Source organism: Sciurus vulgaris, assembly GCF_902686455.1.
Source record: "Sciurus vulgaris genome assembly, chromosome: 4".
In the NCBI taxonomy this organism is placed as follows: domain Eukaryota; kingdom Metazoa; phylum Chordata; class Mammalia; order Rodentia; family Sciuridae; genus Sciurus; species Sciurus vulgaris.
In genome coordinates, this window is record NC_136464.1 from 122,565,966 (window position 1) to 122,592,074 (window position 26,109).

The 26,109-nt window shown below is 34.8% G+C and overlaps 1 protein-coding gene across 2 annotated transcripts in view; it reads left to right on the forward strand.

Moving 5' to 3' along the window:
- Positions 1-3,356: 3,356 nt before the first annotated feature.
- The window catches only part of LOC306658695 (tudor domain-containing protein 3), a 122,931-nt gene continuing 100,178 nt past the window's right edge, over positions 3,357-26,109 (forward strand). The window contains exon 1 of one of the 2 annotated variants that reach the window (XM_079135885.1): positions 3,357-3,483. In XM_079135885.1, the coding sequence (XP_078992011.1) occupies positions 3,443-3,483 (41 nt within the window). In that variant the 5' untranslated portion in view covers positions 3,357-3,442. The remainder of the gene's footprint in view (positions 3,484-26,109) is intronic. The other variant, XM_079135884.1, reaches the window with a different exon arrangement.

Genomic DNA, 26,109 nt, shown 5'->3' on the forward strand with positions numbered 1-26,109 from the left:
ACTTAGAGAGTTCCTAGGTAACTTGGTGAGACTCTATCTCAAAATAAAATGTAAAAAAGGGCTGGGTGTGCGGCTCAATGGTCAAATGCCACAGATTCAATCCCCAGTACAAAAAAAAAAAAAAAGAAAGAAAAAGAAAAAAGTTTAAAATATATTAACAAGCACCAGAACTCTCCAACTGATTGATTCACTTTAAGTATTTTGTCACATATTTCTTTCCCTCATTCATATCTATACACATCTGTATGTACATATAAATCTATACTTATTTAAATTTGCTTTGGTATAAAATTCCCAAGATTAAGAACAATCCTATTATTAAATTTAAGTCATACCAGCATCACTCCATAATTCCATTATACTATCCAGTTTTCAGCCCATATTCAAATTTCTGTAATCGGTCATAAAATTGTTTTCATTCATCTGTTTTTTATATCTAGGATTATTTTCATGTCTTCTGTACCTTTTTAATCTCAAAGAAATTTATATGACATTTTAGTAGTCCAGGCTACATTTCTTGTAAAATATGCCAGAGTCTGGATGTTTCATCCTATGTCTTCAAGTCTAATTTGTTCTGATATCCCCTATGTCTTTTAAATGTTTCCATCTAATCTGGGTTTTTCTACCTTGGCACTATTGAATTTTGTGCCAGATAATTACATGTTGGGAATGCAGAATTGTCCTATATATTGCAGTTTGCCCTCTACCCATCAGATGCAGTTAATAATATAACATCCATCTCCCTCAGGTAGTGACAACCAAAAATGTTTCTGTACATGGCTAAACGTGCCCTCAGGGTAAGGGTCCGAGCCCTGGGTGAAAACTACTGGTGCTTGAAATTAGGTTAACTAATTTTGGCAAGAAAATTTCTTAAATGATGACTATGCCTAATTGCATTATATCAAAAAGCACATGACATCAGATTGCCTTATTATTTGTGATTCTAACTTTGATCATTTGTTCAAGGCAATGATTTTTTTTAAAGGTAAAGTAATATTTTTCTTTTTGTAACACATTATGTCTTGGTACTTTTGAGATCATGTTGGGTTCCTGTAGTTGTATACTCTTTACCCATAAACACATAATTTTTAATATCCTTTGATGAAATTTGCTGGAACCAACTGTAGTTCATTTGGAAAATTATGATTTTTTTATCATTTGCTTTTACATTTATAATCTCCTATTGCTCTCAAAGAAAAAATTTCATTCTCCCTCTCCTTTATTTTTAGTGCACTCAGAACTCAGGCATTTAAAAAAATTCTATGTATGTCATCAATTATTGTTATTATCCTTTTTGATGCACATGTTGTCCCAAGTTTCTCCAATAGGAATTCAGTTCTTAAGGGAATTCAGTGTTTCACGGCACATTTTATGTAGTTAAAAGCACTATGCAATAGCAAATTCTCATTGTATTACAGAGACTGTGATAACAAATGTGTAAAGGATTCTCATTTACCCAGTAAAGAATTCTGATGATTGGGACAACATATCATTTCCACGGTTAAGAATTTACACTAACTACAAAATGTAAATAATTAGGAAGAGAATATTCTATTTAAAAAATCAATATATGCCTGATTGTCCAGGCCTGTAATCAGGAGGCTAAAGCAGGACGATCCCAAGTTCAAGGTCAGCCTCTGCAATTTAGACTGGTCTCAAAAGCTAAGCAAAACAAAACAAAAAATTGGGAAATTAATTTTGAGTCATCCCATTTATCTTTAAAATGCTATTTTTTCCTGCCCCTTGGATATAGTGTCTGTAAACCGAAATATACTTGTAGCATATGAACGACCTATACACTGTATACTACTGCAAATTTTAGGGAATAAAATGCAGTTACTTCTGAAACTCCTTGAAAACCTGTTTCATTAAAATTATCAAAAGCAGGGCTGAGGATATAGCTCAGTTGGTAGAGTGTTTGCCTCGCAAGCACAAGGCCCTGGGTTCTAATCCCCAGTACCGCAAAAAAAAAAAAAAAAAAAAAAAAAAAAATTACTGGGAAACAAATTTCACAGTATTTGACTTAAAAAAGCATCGCAGTTTTAGAACTATGACTTTCGGAAAAGTCAAACAGACACCTCTGTTAAAATGAGAAAAATGTGTACTGAGACATTTTAGCTCTACTCAAGAGTAATTATCTCCCTTCCTTCGGTAAGTACCAATTTGCAGTCCCAAGAGCAGTTCTGCCTAGTTCCAAAGCCTCTGCTCCAAGTCTGTGATAATTGGATTGAACCACGGCGAACCCTAGTGCTGGAGTTTAAGTTCTCAACACCGTCCCCCGGACTCGGCAGCTAGTGGCAAGGGTGCCACTCACAACTGTCATTTTTACCCTCGGGAAGCCCAAGCGAGGAAAAACCTAGAAGGCGGGACAAACTTCTACAAAGCGACTCCTAGACCAGCTGCTCTTCCCTGATTGGCCTTCGTGAGAACCCACGGCCCAATCGCACCGGCACGTCTTAGCGCCGCTCGGCGGCGTCGCGCGCATGCCCACTCAGGAATCCAATGTGGGTTTCAGCTTGCCAGATACCTGCTGAAGGACACAGACGATTCGGCGGTGGGAGCTGGGCCTTGTGATGTTAGTTGCTAAGGTTGCAGGGCCTCGCCGGGATGTAAAGGAGCCCTGAGGGAGGGGGACAGGAAAACCAAGCATTGACACACGACTGCCTGCTTTTCCTGTTTCCTAAAAGCGGTGTTTTTTTTTTTTTTTTTTCCTTTTTGGTGGACCAGTTACTTTCATTATGGTATTAGACTTGAGTAGGCCTGTAGGGACTCAGAAACACCAGAGCTGCATTCTTTTGAGTCCCCGCAGAGAGGAAGGCAAGGTGAATGGTGCTAGTATTGGCAAGAAAGAAAACTTTGGTGCTGGGGACACCTTTGAGTTTTATTGCCCCAAATGTGGCATTAGCGTCGTTCTGAAAGCTCTGCCCCACAACTGAGCCTCTACAGCTCTCTTGCCCTGAGTTGCCCAACAGTCAACACTGAAATAGCGAAACTGTTTCTTACTCTACACAAAGAACCTTTTCATCCAGGAACCTAGCATCAAGGTGTGCAACTCAGAAAAGTGACCCAAGACAAAACAAAGCTTTCAGTGCAGAGGCAAAGCTTTTTGAGTGTCCTCCCGATTCCCAATCCCCAGACGTGTTTGGCCCGTCACCGCCCCAGTACCCGCAGCCTACCAGTCCACACCAAGGCCTGCCCCTGTGGCCGCTTGGAAAACGCGGCGAGCGGAACTCGCACGCGGAAGCGCCGGCCTCACTGAGCATGCTCAGTTGTACAGCCGACCAGAGGAGTTTTTTTTTTTCCTTTTTTTTTTTTCTTTTTCTTTCTTTTTTCTTTTTTTTCTTTTTCTTTCTTTCTTTTTTTTTTTTTTTTTTGGTCTCAAGTAGGAAGCCTCCCCCCACCCCACCTCCGCCCCCCACCGCCCCGGCTCTAAGCAGCTACCATGGCCGAGGTCCCCAGCGCGGCGTTGTCCCAGGCTGGTTGGTAAGTGGTGAGTCCCTCCGGGCCGCGGGCGCGGGCCGGGGCCTTAACGAGGGTTGGGGTTAGGGGCGGCGGGGTGCGTGTCGGGGTAGGCGGAGGCCGCCGCCCGCCCCTGGCCTCTCCCGGGGCCCTCCGGACCGGCTCCGCCCCCGGCGCCACGCGGAGCCGAGCGAGTTCCCCTGCTCCCCTCGGGCAGCGGCCTGGGCCCCGGGCAGGCCCTGAGAAAGGCCGGGGACCAGGGGCAGAACGGGCCAGGCGGGCGGCGGCGGCCGCTCAGGCCTGAGCTATGCGGCCCAGGAGGACTTGCAGCGCCCTCCACGCTGCCTCTCGTGGTTGTCGTAGCTGGACGCGGGGAGGTGAAGGCTGGAGAGCCGAGCACGGCGAAGTGGGCGAACCGGGCCGGAGCCTGCGGGCCGCGGGAAGTTGGCGGGGACCGGCGCACAGCCCGCTCTGCTGCCGGCCACCTCTTATTTGAAAGCAGAGCCCGGGCCATTGTGAGGCCGCCCTCCGCGGCATACACACAACTTCGGAAGCTGAGGATGACCGCATAGTCAATTCTCGGGGGGTACTCCGCAGAACTTTTCTTGAAAGGATGGCGTTGTTCTGATTTTCGGACATGTTTCGGGTCAAGATTTTAGGATCTGAAGGAAATTAAAAATTATGCGAAATGAAGCATTTTCTGAATCTGCGGCCATTACCGTTGTAAACATCCACTTTACTTCAGAAACGCTTTCCCCAGCTTTGCATGGGCGCAGCCTGGACTGATGGTACTATGAGGATGAAAAGAATTTGCCTGGGCTCTCAGAAAGGACTACCTGAGTGGGAAGGGAGAGGGAGGTATTAAAAGACCAAACACGTATAGTGTGGTAAACTGTAAAGAGGCAAAGTGTGCTGTGGAATTGAAGGAAATTAATTTCCTAGAGAAGTGGACTTTGAAACATGTTAAAAGACTTTCTAGACACAGAAAAGTGCTTATTGTTTTGTAAAACGAATAGTGATCCTATGGTTCATGGAAACAGGGTGGTGTTCAGTTAGGATTAAGACCAAAAAGGAAGGTAGCCGCTCCCCCAGAGGCTGCTAGTTCCTAAAAGATGTGTTTGATTTTGAAATAAAGTTTTTGATTAGTAGAGTGAGAATCACACTTGTGTTTTGGAGACGCTGCCCGTGGCTTTACAGGCATAGTTGTTTTTTAGCCCCTTTCACTGGTGCAGTGACTGAGGCAGAGTCCTTAAGGAACTCCCTAATGACACGTCTAGAAAATGGTGCGATTCAAAGACGAGCTATGGAGTCTGGTTCCAGAACTGGTGCTTTAACCCTTAAACATTATTTTTTGCTACAGCTTTCTTTCTTTTCTTTTCTTTTCTTTTTTTTTCCTTTTCTGTAGAACACCATTGGCACACGAAAGTGTAAAGTTAAAAAACTCATCCAGTTTTATTTTTGTTCTTTTAACCGGAATCTCTCCCAGTTTCTTTACTGCGTAAGGTAGTACTGAGTAATCTTGGATCACTATTTGAGTTTTTCCCCTTTCCTCATTAGATCAAGCCTTAGTTTTTCAAACTACTAGTAGGATTTTATTTACAAATTCAGTCTTTTGCTGCTTTCTATCTTAATCCCACCTCCTCTAGAAAGGTTAGTCTCGTTATTTGATCCCAAACACATGCTAAAATTTTCTTTTCTTTGGACTCCTGAGCTCCTTTAGGGCATATAGGACTGTTTTATTTTTCTGTTTAGCTGCGGTGACAGAAGTGCATTGCATTTTAAGTTCTCAGTAAAGTCTGAAAGAGTTGACCTTGGAATGCCCCTGGCTGTCAGAATTCCAGGGTTGGGCCTCTTGTCCACTCTTAAAAGAGTTTTTCCTTGTTGTATTATATCTAATAATTCTCCAGCAATGTTATATTGTAGCATTTGCCACACAATATTGCAAGTTAACTATAAAATTTTTTCTTCCACCAGTTTGGGCTACTTCTGTATGGCAGTGATCCATAAAGGTAATAGTAGTCTGTAGGGACTATTGTATCCAGGAGTTTGTGAGTTTTGTGTAATTACTGATGGATGTTGAACAGTCAAGGTATGTGTGGAAAAAGACATGAAGATCTCTTAGGCTTTAAGGTGGCTTATACTAGGTCTTTATTTAGAGATTTACTATGTTAAAATACAGAATCTCAAAGGTTTAGGCAGAGGAGAATACTGGAAGGGAAATTTTGGACAGGAGAACAGCTTTGACCAGTTCATTCCAATTCGGATATGCTGAGTTTCCTTTAGGGTTCTCTGTTATTGTTATTTAAAACAAAACAAAACAAAACAAAACATTTTTTAAACTACTTGAATCTTGTACATGTTTAGTTTGTAGGACCTAAAAAATGCTAAAACAGCTCCACTGTTACTAAATTTAGCTTATCAGCACACTTAAAATAATAGATTAGGGAAATATTTAGTGTTGAAAAGCTTATGCTTCTCAAAATGTGATCTTTAGAGGAAGGTAGATGACTAATATATTCCAGTTTACTGTTACTTTTTATTTTTAGTTTCTAAGTATTTATTTTTCTCTTGGGTCTCTAATGTTCAGTAGAACCTCTACAAAAATTATTATTTTAAAATATAACTTCAAAAGTAGTCACTCTGGCAGGCTTTGGAGTAATTTTTTGTTTTGTTTTTCCTTTATGACTGGTAGCACAAAAGTATTAAATTTTGCTTACTTGAATTTAAGTTTCAGGTACTCTTTCAGTGTGTTGCTTATGTTTAAATAATGCATTACGTGGTAGCTTGGTCCTTTATAATGCTTAATTACATGCATAGAATAACTTAATATTTGTCTCGTAGTATTATTTTTCCTCTCTAGGGGCTATTGTGTATTTCTACAAACAGCAATCAGGGCTATTTCGAATTATTTTTTTTCTTCCTTTCTAGAAATATGTCAGGGATTTAATCAGTGTATTCATGTTTTTGAAAGGTATTGTATAGTTTAATTCCCTCAGTGTACAGATGAGAAAACTGAAGCATAGAGAATTACAGATAGGTAATTTACTCAGTTGTAATTGGCAGTACCAAGAATAGAGCCCAAATAGCTTTAATAAATATTCAGTACTCATTTCCACAGAGCTGTGATGACCACTTCTCATTTAAGTTGATCAAAAATAACGCTTTTTAAAACGGAAAATTGAATTAAAGCATTTTGTGGAATGTAAATTAACTTTTTTTTTTTTTTTTTTTTTGGTTTGGGTAACTGTATTAGAATTAAAAAAACCCTTTGCCTGGCAGTGGATCACCTAATTGCTGTTTAGGTTTATTTTTTGAAGTCTAAGAATATCTGAAAAAGTAAAGACACAATATTGTATGTTTTTGCTTTATTTAGCTGTTCTGAGTTGAAGACTATAAGGTAGCATTAGGAATAGTGCTTTCATTTTATTCTGAACAAATTTTTTTTTTGGTTAAAAATAAGCTGTCAATTTACTAATATTCAAGGTTTAATCACAAAGTGCTCCAGGTTTTTGACTTTGTTGTTTTTGGTTTTTGTGAGGAGTGTAGAGGTGGAAGGGATGGAGAAGATAGAGGTCTTTTAGGGTTTTCCCTCGATTACTGGTGTACTGCCATGCTGATATCTTCTATCCCAAGTGCATATCTGCTTCCCTTTGTTTCACCTTTGAAAACCAAGAAAGGTTATAGTTTGTAAAAGTGCTTATACAAATGCAGTACTAGGCTGGGGTTGTAGCTCCAGTGATAGGGCATTTCTAGCATGTGTGAGACACTGGTTTGGATCCTCAGTATTGCATAAAAGTAAGTAAATAAAATAAAGGTATTGTGTCCATCTACAAATAAATAAAGTAAAATAAAATGTAGTACTGAAGAAGACTAACCATGGGATCAAGAAATAAGCAACACAATGGATTATGAAGGAAATACTGCTATCTTAAAGGGCTTTCCCTTTCCCAAAGTTTGCCTTAAGGTATATTTGTAAAGACAGTTACAAATATATTTTTAAAATAAGGTTATATGTTAAATGTAGTTTTTTTGGTAATCTGAAATTATGAAATAGCTTTTCATTACCACTTTGAGATATATATACTCCTTATATACTTATTTGGAAAGGATCAGAACCATTATAACACCTTTTAGATGCTGAAGAACACTAGAAGACACCAGTTGCTTTTTATTTTGTTTTCAGGAAAGATTATTGGCAGCATTCTTCTATTTTGAAATATTTTCTTTTCTTAATGACTCATTGCATCTATCTCTTGTGTTTCTAAGTTTGCAAAATTAAAATGCTCAAAGATAATCTGCCTAGTTGACCTTCTGTCTCAAACTGTCACATACTGCCTTGCTTGTATTGATATGGTAAAGTGTCAAAAATAACTAGATATTTTATTAAACTGTTCAGATTTTAAGGCCCTACTTTCAGAGGTTTTTTTTTTTTTTTTTTTTTTTGTGACTGACTTATAAATCTGGATTTAACTGCTTCTAGATTTGATTGCTTTAAGCATAAAGAAGGTATAAAAAACCCTGCCTACCTCAGCAGATTGAAAATAATTTTCTGATTTTATACAGCAACATTTGCTAACTCAACCAAAAATTTCATGGCCACATTTCAAGAACCATAAAAATAATGACTGTATCAACTTATTTTAGCTCTTGTTTTCCCCCTTTGACAAAAGATTGTTGGCATTTTGACTTACAATTATATCCCATCTGTCTAAAAATTCTTTCTTTTTGAAAGGTCTGTGATCTGGAAGTAGCTGAAGAACACTTTACTTCCAGATAATTTTTTGGAAGAGTAGTTTATGCTCCTAACAATGCAAAGATTTTAACGTTAAAAAAATTTTGGGGGGAAACTTGTGAAGCCATAGAACAACAAAGAAAAACAAAGAAGCAGGGGCAAAAAATGTGTGGTAATAATGTAAAGTATTTATAAGGGTGTCAAATCAATGATACTGATAGCAGAAAAGAAACACATTAGTGGTAGAGAGAGAAGAAAGAACTGTATCACGCTCCAAGGTTAGACAGAGAGCCTTACATGTACCTCAGTACTGTAGCTCCTATAGGTTTCTCACCTGTACTTAATGGTTGTGAGTCTGTGGGTTTGTGTGTGTGTGTGTGTGTGTGTGTGTGTGTGTGTGTGTAATGTGTTGCAGTTTTATGGCCTTTGAAGTAGAGACAAATAGCTCCCCTCATCTCAGTATAGTTCTATTGAAGATATAGTATCTTAACAAAAGTAAGTCAATGAGAAGAAGTATGTAACCAAATACAATAATGGTGTACTGAAATACATTTAGTAATTTTACCTCCTCTACTCAAGGCACTGTGTTTTGCTAGAACGTAGTGATGAATGGCAGGCAAAATTTAAACATGTTAGACGCTGGTATTTTACTTGTTGGGTGTTGTGGTAACACATCTGAGAGCAATAAATCCAGACATGGGAAGTCTTGAAAGCTTTCTAGTACTAATGATGTATGAGCAAGCTTTGTTGTATTTCTTCTCTTAATATTAGGTCTTTGGGGGAAAAGCAGGGCAGATTCCTCATTGCACCTATTCAGCAAGTAATTATTGGACATTGTGTTGTGTAGGCAACACATTATTTAGTATAATCAGATGTAATCTGTAGAGGGAAAGTCATTAATTGCATATTCAAAAATATTGCATCTGTACAAAATACTAGAGAGGAGAAGAGACATTGTTCCAAATGGCCTTAGGAAAGGGAATTTGGCCTCTTCTTTGTGGTCCAAGAATGCGTCCCAGAGAAAGACTAGATAAGGGTAGAGCAGCATCTGTAAAGGTCACATAATGGTAGGGAGCAAGGTGAGTACAAATATTTTAAGGACCAGGATGCTATAGATCAAGAAGGAGATGGGGAGATATTTAGGGGCTAGATCATGTAGCTTGGACCTTGTAGGCCATATGCAGTTTTTATTTGTGGTTCAATAGAAGTCGGCAGGGATGACATCACAGTTAAGTTTTGAGGTTTGCTTGCACTGAAGAAAATGGAACTGAGTAAGAGTAGATGGTGATGGTTGATAGAGAACAGTGATTGATTTGAGAGACATGAAGTTAAATGGACAGAATTTTTTGATGGTTTGGGTATGGGAGTGACAAAGGTAGTATCAGGGGTTGACTTCTGTTGTGTTTGTTTATGGGAATCCATTACAATTCAGTTAGAGACTTTTAGAAGATGACTACATTTTTGAGAGTAGGTCATGAATTGAAGTAGGATATTTGATTACAAGGTGACTGTGAGTCATCTAAAATAAGATGTTAGCTAGGCATTAAGAAATACTAATTTTGTATGAATGAAGATGAAGCTAAAAATACAAGTTTGAAGTAATTTGAGTGTATCTGGTGTTTGAAAGAACATAAAGATGAGATAATCTAAGTCTACACTGTCCAGTATGGTAGATGTTAGCTGCATTTGACTATTGAACACCTAAAATATTTTTAAACCTAGTTCAGATGTGCTGCAAGTATAAAATATACCCTGGGTTTGGAAGACTTAGGGAAAAAAGAGAAAGAATGTAAAGATCTCAAGTTTTATATTGATTATGTATTGAAATAGTGTGTTAAAATTTATTAATTTAATCTGCTTCTCTTTTTAATGTGGCTACTAGAAAATTGAAGTTTACTGAGAAAGTATTGAGAAATTTCAGCATTTTCAGGGAAGAATTAGGCTTATAAGGAGCTGGCAGATAAGGGAAAAGCTTTAGAATACATTATAGAGCTTTTGACTTTTCTAAAGAAAAGTGGATGTATCTTTAAGGGTTCTTCAATAAGATTATGTGATTAGGTTAGTATGAGTTTATTGACTTGATATTAGAGATGGAGAGTAGTTTTAGAAACACTCTTCATAAATTAAAGTATCTGAAGGTTTTCTAAAAAAATTTCCCCCATATTCCCCCATTAATGTCTCTAAAAATAAAATCTAAATTTAAAATATCAGCTGCAGCTTTTCAGAAAGCAGTCTATCATAAATACTAGGTGAAGATTTTAATTAAAAAGCATTTTTACTTTACAAAAGTTCTTAGGTGGGACCATGAAGAGTTTGAAAGTTAAGATGAATTTTGTAAAATACTTAATGTGAAACATTAAATATGAGTATTGATGGAAGAATTTGCCAAAGAAATTAAGTCAACATTTTATAATGAGTTTGGATTTGATTTAATAGAGAAAAGTTAAAGTGTGCAGAAAGTTGATAGATTTTTGTGATAAAGTTAATGAGATGATTTTTTTTTGTAAATATGTTCATGCCACTTTTCAATCCAGAGAAATTAAAAAAAAAAAAATGGACTTTCTAATTGTTTAAAATAGTTTGATGCTTTATAATTTCGTAAGCTTCTGTAAGGAAAGGATTGTCTTTTTATATCAACCTGCTAAGAGAAATAGCTAATGATAATATGAATAACGATCACTCTTAAAAAGTATGTATTTATGTTTAATTAGAAGTAAATTTTGAAATATATTGATAAAATTTCTTTGCTTGAGACAACCGTTGCTTTTGAAATATTCTCTTTCAGAGCAGTTTTAATAGAAACTATTTTCAGAAGTTTAAGTTAGCACAGTTTGTCCTGCATCCTAATTATTTCCTTACACATTTCATGTTTTCTAAGATATACCACAAAGCCTTATATTTCTTCTTTGTTCTTTTAAAACTTTATATTTCAGAATTGCTTGTAGTTGTGGTCCCTGATTAGAAAGGAGTTGGGATGGTGAGATTGTAATTCATGCTAGGACCTTTGATGAGGCACAGAAGTAGGCAGGTAGGCACTTTGCAGTCTGGTAGGTTCATTTAGGGTTTCAGTCCACAAGGATTTTGCCTAAGGACACTGCTAAGCATAGGTTGCTCTTTTGTTAGCTTTAAGTTATGAACACCAGAAAGAACCCCGGGCTCTGGTTAGGACACAAAACCCTTGAGACAGATTTCTTCTCAGTAACTCAGTTCAGTTCACCATACATGTAATGACAAATACTGGTGACCCTTTTTGCCTGTTCTGAGAGCCCAAGTTGATATGGAGAGCTACTCCTTCTGGGGGTTTGCCATGAATTTTTCTCCATGCTACCTGCTGATTCCCATAGAAAGTTTCACTTTAAATTGATAATAATGCTTAAAAAGACTCCTGATGAATGTATGGCTAATTTAATTAAATGAAGAAGGAAATCAATAGTAAATAAAGCAAAACGCAGCCAGGTAAAACAATTAAAAAGAAAATTATTAGCAGCAACCAAAATAAGGGAAAAGGCACATCCTGATCTTGCTCAATTTTAAAATGTAGCAACCAAAGAAGATTCAGATGGAATCTAGGTACTAAATCCTATCCTATCCATCTGCAAGAAGCGAAATGGAGAAAAGAATTCAAATCAACACAATCCTGGAGAAATCTCATTTGCTGTGGTTTGAATATAGAGTTGGTCCCCTCTGAAACTTACACTGGGGTGTAATCCTCATTGTTAAGTATTAAAGAGGGCGAAACCTTAATCCTATTGTGGTATTCAGGGATGGGACCTTTAGAAAGTGATTAGGATTAGGCAGAATTCTAATATATGATTGAATATTGGTAGCTTTATAAAAAGAGACCAGAAGACATGCATATACGTAGACACATGTCTTCCTTGTCTTGGCATATGATGCTCACCACCACCTTGGGATTCTGCCAGTAAGAAGTCCATCACTTATGCAAACATTCAGAACCATGAGTCAAAATAAATCTTTAATTTAGAACTTACACAGTCTGTGGTATTGTGGTATTAGTAACAGAAAATGGACTTCATTTAATTAAGTCAGTCGTACATTCATTAGGAGTCTTTTTAAGCATGTATAAGTTAAATGGTTCTTTTGTAATTAAAAATCGATAAAGCAAGTTTTCATGTACACATATTAAAAGCATGATGGCTATACCAGTACTGTGAAATTTCAGTGACCATTTTCATGTCTGTGTTTATATCCTTGTTGGTACAAAGTATCCACCCAAAATAACATTTAACTTTCTTGATAAGCATATTTTAGCTGCTCTTTACTGCATAAAAACACCTGCTGTTGTGTTCATTAAATTTTCTGTCAATTGTAGACTTTATTTACATCGATATTTCACAATTGAAAGGTTTGTTTATAACAAAATGAGAGTTTGTGTGTTTTATTTGACATGAAAAAGTACAATGTCACACATACTTCATTTAACAAGTATAGGATAATGAGATTGAATTTAATACTTTGGTAAACTATGAGGCCTGTGGCAATGTCAGATTGCTCTAAAAGTTTCTAAATGCTTTCTTCAGTGTCTGCACTCATCCCATCATGATGCAGTAACATAGTTTGTGGGTTGGTATTGACCTGTGCTTCACACTTGAAATAGTTCTGTTTTTGCTGAATACATTTTGAAATTTTTACTCAGTGATATTATTAGAATTATGATGAATCTGAGTAAATTAGGATTAACAAATGAGGCCCTGTTTTTTGACCATTTATACTTTTTGATTTATTTAACATTCTTTAAAAATATTATTTTCAGTGATAATCTTATGTTTATAAAGGACTTTTAACTTTGTAAATCCTATTCCTTTGCATTATATGGCATTCCATAATAAGTGGTGTATATTTGCTTATAAAAGGGGATTGCACTTCTTACTGGTTTAATTATATTGCTCATATCTACTGTGTCACACTGAAGAATAGTCATGTTTGTTATGAGATAATGCCTTTTTATGAACAGTGTTATTAACATTACGAATTAATATTAGTTAAAATTGTTATTAAACTTATCTTTGTCGTTTTATTGGTTAACCTGTTGACATAATTTGAGTTATTCTTGTCTCACTGTGTTCTCCTGGAAAATAAAATTGAATTAGACTGTTGGTGGTCCTTTAAAGTGTTTCACTTTATCACAGTAACTTCACGTGTAAATTAAATTATAGTTCTTGGTAATGCTTTAATTCTTTAAGCAAAAGTACATGGGAAAATGTATGATTATAGATATCTATGTATCTAAGACAAGCACTTTCAAAGTGAAAAAATAAGATAGTGTTTAATAGTGTTTTGTTATCCTCAACTTGTTTGTTGCTGTTGTGGCTTGCTTAGCAGTACCTTCCTCCTCTGACTTTTTTTTTTCCTCTTTTGCCTGAGTACCCAACATGTTATGTACCAGTGGGCAACAAGAAGTCAGCATTGTGGGCTGGGGGTGAAGCTCAGTGGAAGAGCACTTTTCTAGCATGTGTGAGGGTCTAGGTCCCATCCCACCACTAGGAAAAAAAGAAAAAAATTCAGCATTGTGAAAGAGGGATGGGCTTAAGAGCTTGAATTAGTCTGTTTGCGATTGAGATTAAAAAATAGATTATTTTGAATAAACATTGATATTAGAATTAGATTCCATGACAAAACTGGATTATCATGAAGGATAACTTAGAAACTAAGGGAATAGTTACAAAAGCACCTCTGCATTGCTGATCTTCAGTTAGGTTGAAACTACTTCATAAGGAGCAGAATGGTTGGTGGTTAAGAGGATGGGTTCTGAAGTCCAGTTCTCCTGAGCCAAGGTCAGTCCCGATTCTGCCACTAATTAGCCATAACCATGGACATGCTTCTTAATAGCTCCCTGCCTAAATTGACTTATTTGTAAAATGGTGTCAGTTGTACACCTCATGTATGGTTATGAGACTCAATGGCTAAATTCAGAGTTCTTAGAATGCTATTTGTCATTTGTTGAATACCTGGTTAGACACTAACTGTTCTTGCTATTGAAATTCAAGCCTGGTTATTGTTGCCGTTAAATAAATTATTATAACTTGGGCGGATAATAGATTTCTGATCATGTGTCACTTTTGGAAAAAGTTGATACCCTTTATTTTACAAAACCCTGTATTAGCCAGGTGCCATATTACACACTTGCAATCTCAGCAGCTTGGGAGGCTGAACAGAAGGATCGCAAGTTCAAGGGTAGCCTCAGCAGCTTGGTGAGGTCCTAAGCAACTTAGTGCAACCCTGTCTCAAAAAGAGAAAAAAAAACTGCTCTGTTGAGAGGGTTGGTTATCTTTTGGATTTTGAATCTCCTAATAAAGCATATTTTTCCACTGTGCATTTTGTAATATCTTAAGTTAAAGATGAAATAAATGATATAGGAAGATAGAATATTTCATAGCATATTCATTATTTCACTCACGTAGGAAGAATAGAAAATTGATAGAGGAAACTGTCAGTATTCAGTCTCTTACTGTGGACATGAGTTTAACAAGTCTCAGAAGCTGAAGGCAGGTAATTTCATATTGTTTAAATGTTATTATATTGTTTAAATGTTATTACATTGTTAGTTTGTATTTGTCTTTCATTTTTGTAAATAAGGATTTAAGGAATAATGGGATGCCCTCCTCAAAAATTAAATGTGTGCGATATTAGTTTTATTTTTTAAGACTAAATTCATTGTTGAGGACGAAGGACATATCTTTTGAAAGCCTTGGTTTTGAGGACAAATAGCTTATGTAGCTTACCCTAAGTAAGGAGTTGGTTGGCAAAATATGACCATTGGGCCAAATATGGCCTGTGGCTTTTTTTGTAGATAAAGTTTTATTGGAACATAGAACTATTCATACACCTACTATCTGTGACTCTTTTTGTGCTGTAGGGGTAGAGTGGAGTAGTTCTGACAGAAATTATAGGACTTTTTAGAGAAAAAGCTTGCTGGTCTCTGCCTTAAGTAATTAGTGACCAATATATTAGTCCATTTTTATTTAGAAAAAATAGAGTAAGTACATGCTGCTTATTCTAGTATTTGTCAAAAATAGCTTGCCAAAACGACCAGTCTTTGTTCTTATCACTCTTTGAAGTGACTAATATGAAATGGGCTGCTTCACCAATTAGTAAATCCTCACTATTTGATAGGAAATGTGCCAGTACTTGGTAACAGGGGCTTTCTTTTAAATACAGCGTGATCAGGTGTTTTTGAAATGGTCTACTGATTTTAATAGAACTTTTCCATAAGGCCTGTGAGCATATAGAGATCCCTTATTGGCTTCAGTGAAACATTTCTGTCATATCTGGACAACTTTTGGATTCTATACAAAACCTAGATCATAGGCAATTTTGTTTTGTTTTGCCAATTTAAACTTAAACCAGTACTTCTTAAGGAGAGGAAAAAAATGAATGAATGAATGATCGAAAAGCTTGGTAAAATATATCTATCCTGAATAAAAATATAGGAGTTTGTTTTAAATAAGTAAACATATTTGATAGTCATATTTAAATTAATAGCATCAGTCTGATTATTTTTATTAGAAATTTAACTTACAAAAAATAAGTCTGTCTGTATTTGATAGTTGTGTAACAATGTTCAGGGTCCTACCACAAGGGACTGATAAAATGCAGTTTTCAATATTTGTTGCTGCACTCTTTTATATATATATATATATATATATTTTTTTTTTTTTTTGGGTGTGTGTCCTCAAATTTGTAGAATTACCAGTTTCATCATGTAGAGAGTCATATTCACTGGGATCCAGTACACAACTTCTGTTCTTAATATATCAGTTACAGAAATTGCATTACTATTATCAGAACTTTTATACATCATCTAATCACTTTGGTGTATTGGGTCTACAGTTAACAGTGACAACAAGCAAACATGCTTACATTTAACAAATGTAACCAATAATAGGCAAATCCCATTATTGGGAAACCTAGGTCCTCAATTTTGCTTAATCAGACCAGTGCAATGAGTATGAGAAGTTTGAAGAACACATTAGGTTTTCTGTAAAATTGAGAGACATATGTAAAAATAGTTTCCTTTTCTCAAATGGCCAAACTTTTTATGGATGACTTGATGGGATCCTTTGAGAACCATTCAGGTCCAGTGTTCACTGGAAGTTTTTAATCAGTGCTATCAGTACCATGAAAAGATCAGATTTATTATATTTACAAAGATCATTCTCACTTTTCCTTTTTTTTTTTTTTTTTTGGATTGAATCCAGGCATGGTTTACCACTGAACCCCATACCTAGCCCTTTTTAAAATTTTTAAATTTTGATACAGGGTATCACTAAGTTGCTTAGGGCCTTGCTGAGTTGCTCAGGCTGACCTTGAACTTGAAATCCTCTTGCCTCAGCCTCCCAAATTGCTGGGATTACAGGCATGTGCCTCCATGTCATACTTTGCTTTAAGTATGAGTTAAGAAGGGCTGGGAATGTAGCTCAGTGTTATAGAGCCTGCCTACTGGCACGTGCAGAAGCTCAGTTTTCATCACCACCACCACCACAAAACCAAACCAAAGAAACCAATGGATGGTGAGTTAAGAGATCAAGACTCAGGTAGTATGATTTAAAGAAAAATTATCTTGAGAGATTCACTTCATCATTGAATTTTTCTTAAGGGAAATTGAAGAAAGAACTCTGGTTGGCTTTCAGTGTTCTAAGTTCCTCTACTCGCTTTTTAAAAAAATTAGTTGAGGTTGGTGCTCTATTAGTGCTAGAGCTAGTTATTTCTTAATGTAATTTGCATAAAATGCCTCAAAATGTGTGCTTTGTAAGTTGATAAAATAAGATTTAATGTAGTATCATATTGAGTCATAGCACAAAGGAGCCACTATTGGCTCCCTTCAATAAATAAGATATCTCTTAAGCGTAAAGATTTTTAAAGGAACTTGAGGAGTTTCCTTCTTAGGTCTAGATTTCTAAAGAGCTGCAGGGATTTTTTTTTTTTTTTAAACTAAGGAAGTTTGAAGAACAGATTAACAACAACAACAACAACAAAAATCAGTGAGTGCTGACAGCTGGGAATACTTGCTCTCACCTTTCACATGATTGAGCTGATACAATCAACTACTACACTCTAAAATGCTATTTCCAAACTGGTTTGTGAATGAAGCTTTGATTAAAGCATTGATTCAACAAGTAGTTATGTATTAAACAAGACATTTTTTCTCCAAAGTCTGAGCTCTATGTTTTAGAAAGCATTTTGTGAGTGCTTCTCTGGTAAGTTTTTTTTTTTTTTTTTCTTTGATTTGGAAGACATTTTTTGTTTACAGTATTGTGTTTTTGTGTGCAAGTTTTCTTTTAGCCTGGATAATATTTGGGAATATAATTGCTAGATTATAGGGCTTATTTTTATTTAACTTTGTAAGAAATAGCCAAATTTTAATTTCCAAATTGACACTTTATATACCAACCAACAATGTATGTGAGATTTAGTGTATCTACTCCCTTACCAATATTCATTTTTTTTCCATCCTTTTGATTTTAGTTGTTCAGACTGATGCAAAATGGTATCTGGTTATTATTTTAAGGTATACTTGATGACTAAAGGTGTTAAGCATCTTTTCATGTGTTTATTGACATTTGTTTTCCTTCTTTTATGATGTATCTTATCTGCCTCATTTGCTATTTAAAGAAACTGAATTGTTGGATTTTTTTAATGTTTCATTAAAGAGTTGTTATATGAGTCTTGACATATAAATACATAGGTTGTGAATGGGTTTTTAGTCTGTGATTTTTTTATTTATTTTATTGATTTCTAATATTAAAAGAAACCTAAAAAAACAACAACAACAAAAAAATCAGGCAGAAGGCCAAAATCTGGATTAGAAAATAGGGAAAATATACAAGGGTAATTCATTTGTAAAGAGATGAAAAACGACCCTCAAACATATAAGAATTTGTTCACACTCAGAGAAATGCAATTTAAAATGACACTGAAATTTTCTTTCACCTACAAGGGTGTTACTATTTAGAAAATATATATATATATATATATATATATATATATATATATATATATAAAATAGCACATTCATTTAGCAAGGTTGTGATAAGACAGACACTCATACATTGCTGATGTGAAGGCAAATTGGAATAACTATTTGTCCTAATTCATACTCTGTAACAAAAATTCCATAGGTTATTTAAACAACAGGAATTTCTCATGGTACTGCAGGCTGGGACATAAAAGAACAAGGTGATTGCAGATTTAGTACCTGGTGATGTCCCTCTTCCTGGGTTGTAAATGGACACCTTCCTCTATCCCCATATGACAGAGATCAGAGAGAAAAGGAAGCAAGTCCTGTGTGTTTAAGGGCACTGATCCCTTCATGAGGGCTCCACTATCATGACTTAATTACCTCCCAAAGGCCCTATCTACAAATGCAATCACATTGGGGATTAAAGTTTCAACATATGAATTTTGGGAAAACATAAACATCTTGTTCATAACATTATTCTAGAGGGAAATTTGACCCTGCTGCTTCTCTCCAGCATGCTTGGAAGACCTGGAATTTTCCCAGTTCTTCTGAGAGAACCTTAAGCCTTTGGTAACTGGCTTGAGTATCTCAGAGTACTTCTCTCAATTCTTTTCCCCCATTTCCTATTTTTAGTAGATGAAAGCCTGGAATGTTTAATTCACTATTAAATATGATTATTAGTGCGACTGGTTTTCATTTCTGATTTCAGTATTTTTAAATTTATCCTATTCTTTTTGCCTCCTTTTCTATATTTTTGATGAAGCTTTTGTTTTTTAGTATTCCATTTTATGTACTCTGACTTTTAGGGTGCACCTCCTTATTTTTTTTAATGGTTCTTCTAGGGAGTATATCATAAATTTTTGTTATCATGGTGTACCTTCAAATAATGATACTTCATGGAACAGTGTACTAATTTTATAGCATTATAATTTATTTTTGTTTTCCCATTGTCCTGCTATTCTTTTTTAAAAATATTTTTCTAATATAGTATATATACTTATATAATAAGTCAATAGTATTTTTATTTTGCTTTAAATAAACTATAGTCTTTTAAAGAAATTTGCATATATATATAAAATTTACATATCAAATTGAGAGGCATATTGTAAAAATTGCTTTCTTTACTCAAATGGCCAAGTCATCAAATGGATGGGATTTGTTGGGAACCATTCAGGTTCATTCTTCACTGATAGTTCTTAATCAGTGCCATCAGTGCCGTGATCAGATTTGCTATGTTTACAAAGGTCACTCTGGCTTTTACTTTTTTTTAACAAGATTTTCTATGTTTACTTACATATTTCTTCTTTCAGATGCTTTTAATTCTTTCCCCCAGTTCTGGTTTTATCTTATATCATTTTGTTACAACTGAATAATTTTTTTCAATGCTTCTTGTACTGTGAATCTGCTAGTGGTAAACCCGGCTTTTATCTAAGAATCTCTTTACTTCATTTTTGTTTTTTGAAGGATATTTTCTCTGGTTATATATTTGTAGGTTGATTATTTTCTACTTCTTTACTTTGTAGACAGGGTTTTACTTTCTTTAAAGATGAATTATTTCTGATGAGAAGTTAGTGGAATTTTTTGTTTTTCCTCAGTATACAATGTGTCTTTATTCTTTCATTGCTGTAAGATTTGTGTTTTATTAATTTTTCTCAACAGGTGTGATGATGATGTGCCTTACTATAGTTTTTATCTGTGTTTATTCAATATGTTTGTTGAGTTCATCTTTGGGTTGGTGTCTTTCATCAGTATTGGAAATTATGCAGGCGTTATCTTTTTGTTTCTTGTCCCCCATTTTCTCTACTTTTCCTTTGGATCTAATGAAACTATTTTTAGCTTTGTTATCTTGGATTTTCTGTTAATTCTCCACTTTCTTTTTCACATATATTCAAGTTCACTCTTTTTTATCTTATCTGCTATACTTAAAGCCTATCTATTGAACTCTTTAATTCTACTATTGTATTTTTCATTTTTGTCATTTCTATTTTTTAAACTTTTCTATCTTTTGAAATTCTCCATCTTTTTTTGTGTTTACTGTCTATTCCTTCTGTGAGATCAGCTCTTGGTTGCTGAAATACTACAGTGCGTGGAAGGGTTTTTCAGTCTTCTACCAATTTTTTGGCAGTTGTAAGGTTGGAGTGCTGGAAATGCAGAAATGTGGAGAATGGAGAGAGACAAGTTCTGTCATAGTCATATGTAACTGAAAGCTTGACATGCCCAAAGTATACTTCTTTGATCCTCTTGCCCGGAACTTGGCTTTGTGTAGCTGAAAGACCAGAGTACTTCTAAGGAATTTTTGTCTGTCTTTGTCTCTCTTTGTTTATGTCTTATTGTCAGCTTTTGTCATACAGCACCTGAGTACTTGGTAGACCTCTGTGGGAATTGGCAAGTAGTTGCAGCCATTTGCTTGTTGCTGTAAATCCACAGGATTCTAATCTGACAAACCAGACTACATATGGCTGTGAAAAATGTTCTAAGTTGAACTGATTTTTTTGCTTATTTACTTTGTGATACATTACTCTTCCTTTGGCTGCAATGGAACAGCTGTCTCTTTTCTCCTGTAAGGGATCCATCATTTTCTAGAGTTTAGTTCATATGTTTCTTTTTTGTTCTCAACTCTCTGATATGCTTGAATAATCTGATTTTACACCTTACCTAGTTTGTTTTAGTTGTTCAATTGAGAGTGATGGTCTTTTGCTGCTTCGTAAATCTGTATGTATCTTAGCCCTTTCCAGCATTGGGAATTGAAACTAGGGGTGCTTTATCATTGATAAACAACTCCAGCCCTTTTTGATTTTTTTTTTTTTTTTTTTTTTCTTTTGAGACTGTTCTGCTAAGTGATGAGGTGGGTCTCGAACTTGATATCCTTTTGTCTCAGCCTCCCCACTACGTGGGATTATAGGAGAGCACCATGTGCCCAGCTTTTCTTCTTAATATTACTGATTTTATTTCACTCTTAAATACATGAAATTAATAACCAATGAATTACCTTTCTCTTGAAAGATTTCTTTCAGTTGGTCCTTAAAATTTCCTTAAATCCTGTAACTTTTGTACATTCGAGTTATAGTATTGGACTGTCTATACTTAATCTGAAATAATTAGAGTTAGTTTAGTGTCCCAGAGTATCAATGAGCAAAGGTTCTTTTGAATATATCTCCTGATCATTGTGACATGAAACTATTGCATGGGAAAAATGTGTTCATGAAGTTCAATCCTTTTTATTTTACCAACAGGAAAATACTGTAGTGTTTTAGATGACCATAATGAGTGAGGTTCAGAACACTTCTTAGTTATTTGTGTTTTCATTTTGTTATTTGTATTTGTAATTGGTAAATTACATTTTCATTTGTCTTTTTAGCGAAACATTTTTATGCTTTAGATTTTCACTTCATACTTTTTAGTATGTGGTGGTTTTATTTTGCAGACTTTAATTTTAATTTTAAAATGTTTAGAAAGAGATATTTCTCTGAGGTGCTAATTATTTGCATTTTTTCTTTTGTACAGTAAGTTGGATTCAAGTTTTACATTAACAGTAAAACTTAATATTGTGAATGTAGTGTTTATTTAAAATATAGATTAGTAGTTATGAATAATATTTGTTTAAAATTGTTTTATGTAGTAGAATATATTTTTTTCATTTTGTGCTTTATAAAATTTATTTATTTATTTTTGTATTAGGGATTGAACCCAGGGGCATTTAACCACTGAGCCATTTCCCAGCTCCTTTTTATTTTTTATTTTGATTCAGGATATCGTTAAGTTGCTTAGGCTTGCTTTGACTTGTGGTTCTCCTGCCTCAGCCTCCGAAGCTGCTGGGATTACAAGTGTGAACCACATTTTTTGTTTTGATATTAATTTTTGAAGTATGAACTCCCAATGCACATAATTTCAATTTCTTTTAATTGCAAAAATTTCAAAGAAGCTAATGCTTATTTCAGATAAGTAACAAGTAGTTAGAAATTAATGGCCATTTGTTTAGTTGGAGAAACATAAAAATATAAAGTGTAGTCTCCCAGAAATAGGTGCCAGCATGTTTTGTTTACTATTTTGATAAGTAATTAGAAAGTAGAGGAGCGCAGAAAAAATTGTAAATTGCCAGGAGGTATCAGTTTTTCTAACTGGTAAATGCTAAATTCAGGGGATTAAAGCCTAAGAGGCTTTAATCTATTCTATTAGCACATTTTTACAGTTAAGTGCTAAATTTTATTAAATGAAACATAAACTAAGCCTGCTTGCTTTCTTTATTCCTTAATACTAAAAATACAGACCCCTGAGCCTTTTTTTTTAGCCTCTACTATTTTGTAAGAAATCATGATCTAGCTTTCAGTAGCCTCAGGTAACTGTGCTCTCCTATGTCTTTTACAGAGAACTTTGAAATACTGCATGTTTTTTTTTTTTTTTTTTATCTGGCATAAATATAATTATGGAATTTAAAATTTCCTTCTTTCTGCCTCCATTCCTTTTTTTTTTTTGGTGGTGCTGGGGATTGAGCACAGGGCCCTGTACATGCAAGACAAGCACTCTGCCAACTGAGCTATAACCCCAACCCTCCATTCCTTAATGATATGGAGAGGGATATAATTAGTGGTTCAGTATATGGGCCTCTATATTGGCCAAGCTAGGTTAGTATATTATCATTCCGTACTTCCTATAGCAACTCTTTTTGGCCATCTTTCTCAGGTATTGATTACTAACTGTATAACTTTGGGCAGGTTAATAATCTGAGTTTTCTCATGTATAAAATGAAAATAAAGTGCTACTTCATAGTGTTATTATAAGGAATAAATGAAATAATACTATCAAATGCCTAGAATGATATTTAAAGGCCCTGTAAACATTTGCTAATGTCATTGTTCCATCCTAATTATCATCACTATCATCCCTACCCTGACATCATCCTCTTCTGTTCATTCTGACATCACCATGATAGTCTATCTATAAATTCTTGTTATTTTGCTTTTAAACTTGAGCAGTAGTCTCCTGATGGTCGTACCTACAATTTCTAGTTTATTTACACTGTCCAGACTAACTTACCAAAAATAGAACTTTAAATCAGGACACCGCCTAGTTCAAGAGACTATTTCTCCATTGCTAATAGGGTCAAACTTCGCTTTGATGTTTAAACAACTCATTTTGCCTATTCAAAATTTGTAGTGTTTTTTTTTTTTTTCTAAATATATGTTGAATAGGTTGAATCCATGTCTCTTTTATAGCATTTACAAAATTATAGAAAATAATTGCTTTATCATATCCTTCAGTTCTTGTAAGGTACACATTCTCAATTGGTAGCATATGCCCCCAGGAAAAATTTGGTCTTGTCTGGAGACATTTTTGGTTGTCTTAATTTGGAAAGAGCAATTGGCATATAATGTGTAGAGCCCCCAAATGCTGCTGAACATCAAAGAATGCTCAACACAGCATCCTACAACAAAAAATTACCTAACCCAAAATGTCAATGTAGCAAGGTTGAGGAAAGAAACAAAAACAAATCAAATGTATGGAATTCTACTATCCCCTTGGCCTTTCCCCTGCTGGATACTTCTTTGAAGTGCCCCCTTCTTTTTCCATTTTAAAGTGTTTGTTCTTGAGTCCTGCTGTGTTTCTCTTTTGGAATTTCAATTTATTACTCTTTTCAGTTAGATCCCTTTCTTTTCCATTCTCTTTCTTACTTTATTTCATTTCCTTGTTAAATCATGTCCTCATATAATTTAATTTCCTCTGAATAAAAGTGGATAAAAGTAAACGTCTTAGCTTTTCCATAGCTGAAAATGTGATTATTTTGCCCTCACATCTGAGTGATATTTTGGATAACTGTGGAAATACAAGAGGAAATAATTTTCTTTCATAATCTTGAGGGCATTAATCATAATAACAAGAGAGACTGGTGCCAACCTCATTCTTTTTCCTTCTTATTTAGGAGTTGTTTTTCTCTGTGTAAACTCTTCTCTCCATGTTATTGGTATTCTGAAAATTTACAGATATACATGTCTGGTATTTCTCCCCTTCCCATTTATTTTATTGGACATTTTCCCTGCTTGATGGGTTCTTTAAATACCATTAATAATTTCCTATTTTTAACTATGGGAAATTCTCTCTTTTTTTTTTTTTTTGATAATTTTCTATCCTCTTTTTCTGTTTTTAGAATCTTTATTAAATGAATGCAGGACCATCTAGATTATTCCTTTAAGTTGTATTATTTATTTATTTTTGGTAATAAATAAAAGAACAGAGATTTAAGTATTTCAGATACCCACAATTGATTATTATTATGGTACTTGTCATATTTTTTTCTAATAAACTAAAGAACTTAACAAGTAAAAGTTATTCTTGACCCACATCTTCAGGCCTATCCCATTGTTCCTTTCCCAGAGGTATTCATATTACAGTTTTGTTATTTGCTGTTTAAAAAATACTTTTACCTATTTTACCAGTGACTAGGGAACCTGAGGCAGGAGGACTGCAAGTTCAGGGCCAATCTCAGTATTTTAGTGAGACATTTAACATTCAGCTAGAACCTGTCTCACAAAATAAAAAGAACTGAGGATATAGCTCAGTGGTAAAATGCCCCTGGGTTCAGTTCCCAGAACCCTGAATAAAATATACATACATGTATACATGTTTATATACTATGTATGACTATTTAATGGATAATTTAAGCATATTTAATATTTCATAGCTTACTTTTTCCTTCTAATATGTATCCTGCCTTCTATCTATATTGTTATAGGTAGATCCATTTGTAATCTCCTTGCAGGCCAATACCTAGAATAGTATTTGGTGTATATTAACCACTGAATTTGTATTTCTTAAGTGAATTAATGTAGTTTATAGTTAACTGCTCTGTAATAGTCAAGTACAGTCATGTACCACATATTTTGATTAATAAGAGACCACATATAGGATGGTGGTTTCATAAAAATATAATAGAGTTAAAAAAATTCTGTTAACTAGTGATGTCATAGTGATTGTAAACATAGGACAGTACATTACTCATCTGTTAGTGGTGATGCTGGTATAAACAAACCTGTTGTTAGTTTATTAAAGTATAGCATACAATTATATCTAGTACCTGATATTTGATAATGACAATAAATGACTATGTTGCTAGTTTATGTATTTACTGTACGTTTTTCATTAAGAATACATTCTTTTTACTTATTAAAAAAAAGACGACTGTAAAACAGTATGCTGTGTCACTTAGGCAGCAGCCTCATGCATCATGTGTTTACTGTGTCTATTGACTGATGTATCCTTTGCTCTTATGATTGAATTAATCTTGTATTTTGTTTATCATGGCCATAGGATTTCTTGATATTGGGATTTCACAGGGATCTGTGTAGGGAAGGCCTTAACATTTTGGAATTCAGTCTATAGCAGTTGACTGTACAATATATATGTACACAGACACATGCGCACTCGCTAACATCCACATGCCCCATATAGCCTAGTGGTGTAGTAGGCTATATCTAGACCTGTGTAAATATACTTATGATGTTTGCAGAGTGACAAAATTGCCTGACAAATACATGTCTTTCTCAAGACATGTCCCTGTTATTCTGTGACACGTCTGTATATAAACATACCACCTATCACATTTTATTTATTTGCTCTCCTACAGTTTAAAAATTAAGGTTATTCTTATTATTGTGCTTATATGAAACAATGTTGTGTAGTATCTTTACTCATGTCTTCTTGTTCCTGTGTTTGAAATTTTATTTAGTGCTTGCTTACCTGGAGTTCTAATTGCTGGGTTAGAGGAAATTAACTTCAATTAAAATTTATATAGCTATGACCAAATTACTCTTCAAATTTTTCTGGTTTTAAAATATGTTCAGGAATTTATCTCCATAATTTTTTTTCTTTCCTTTGAGTGCTCTATACCTTGGAGGCAATTTTATTCTTTTAGATTCTCAAGTTTTTACAATTTTATAATCTGTAG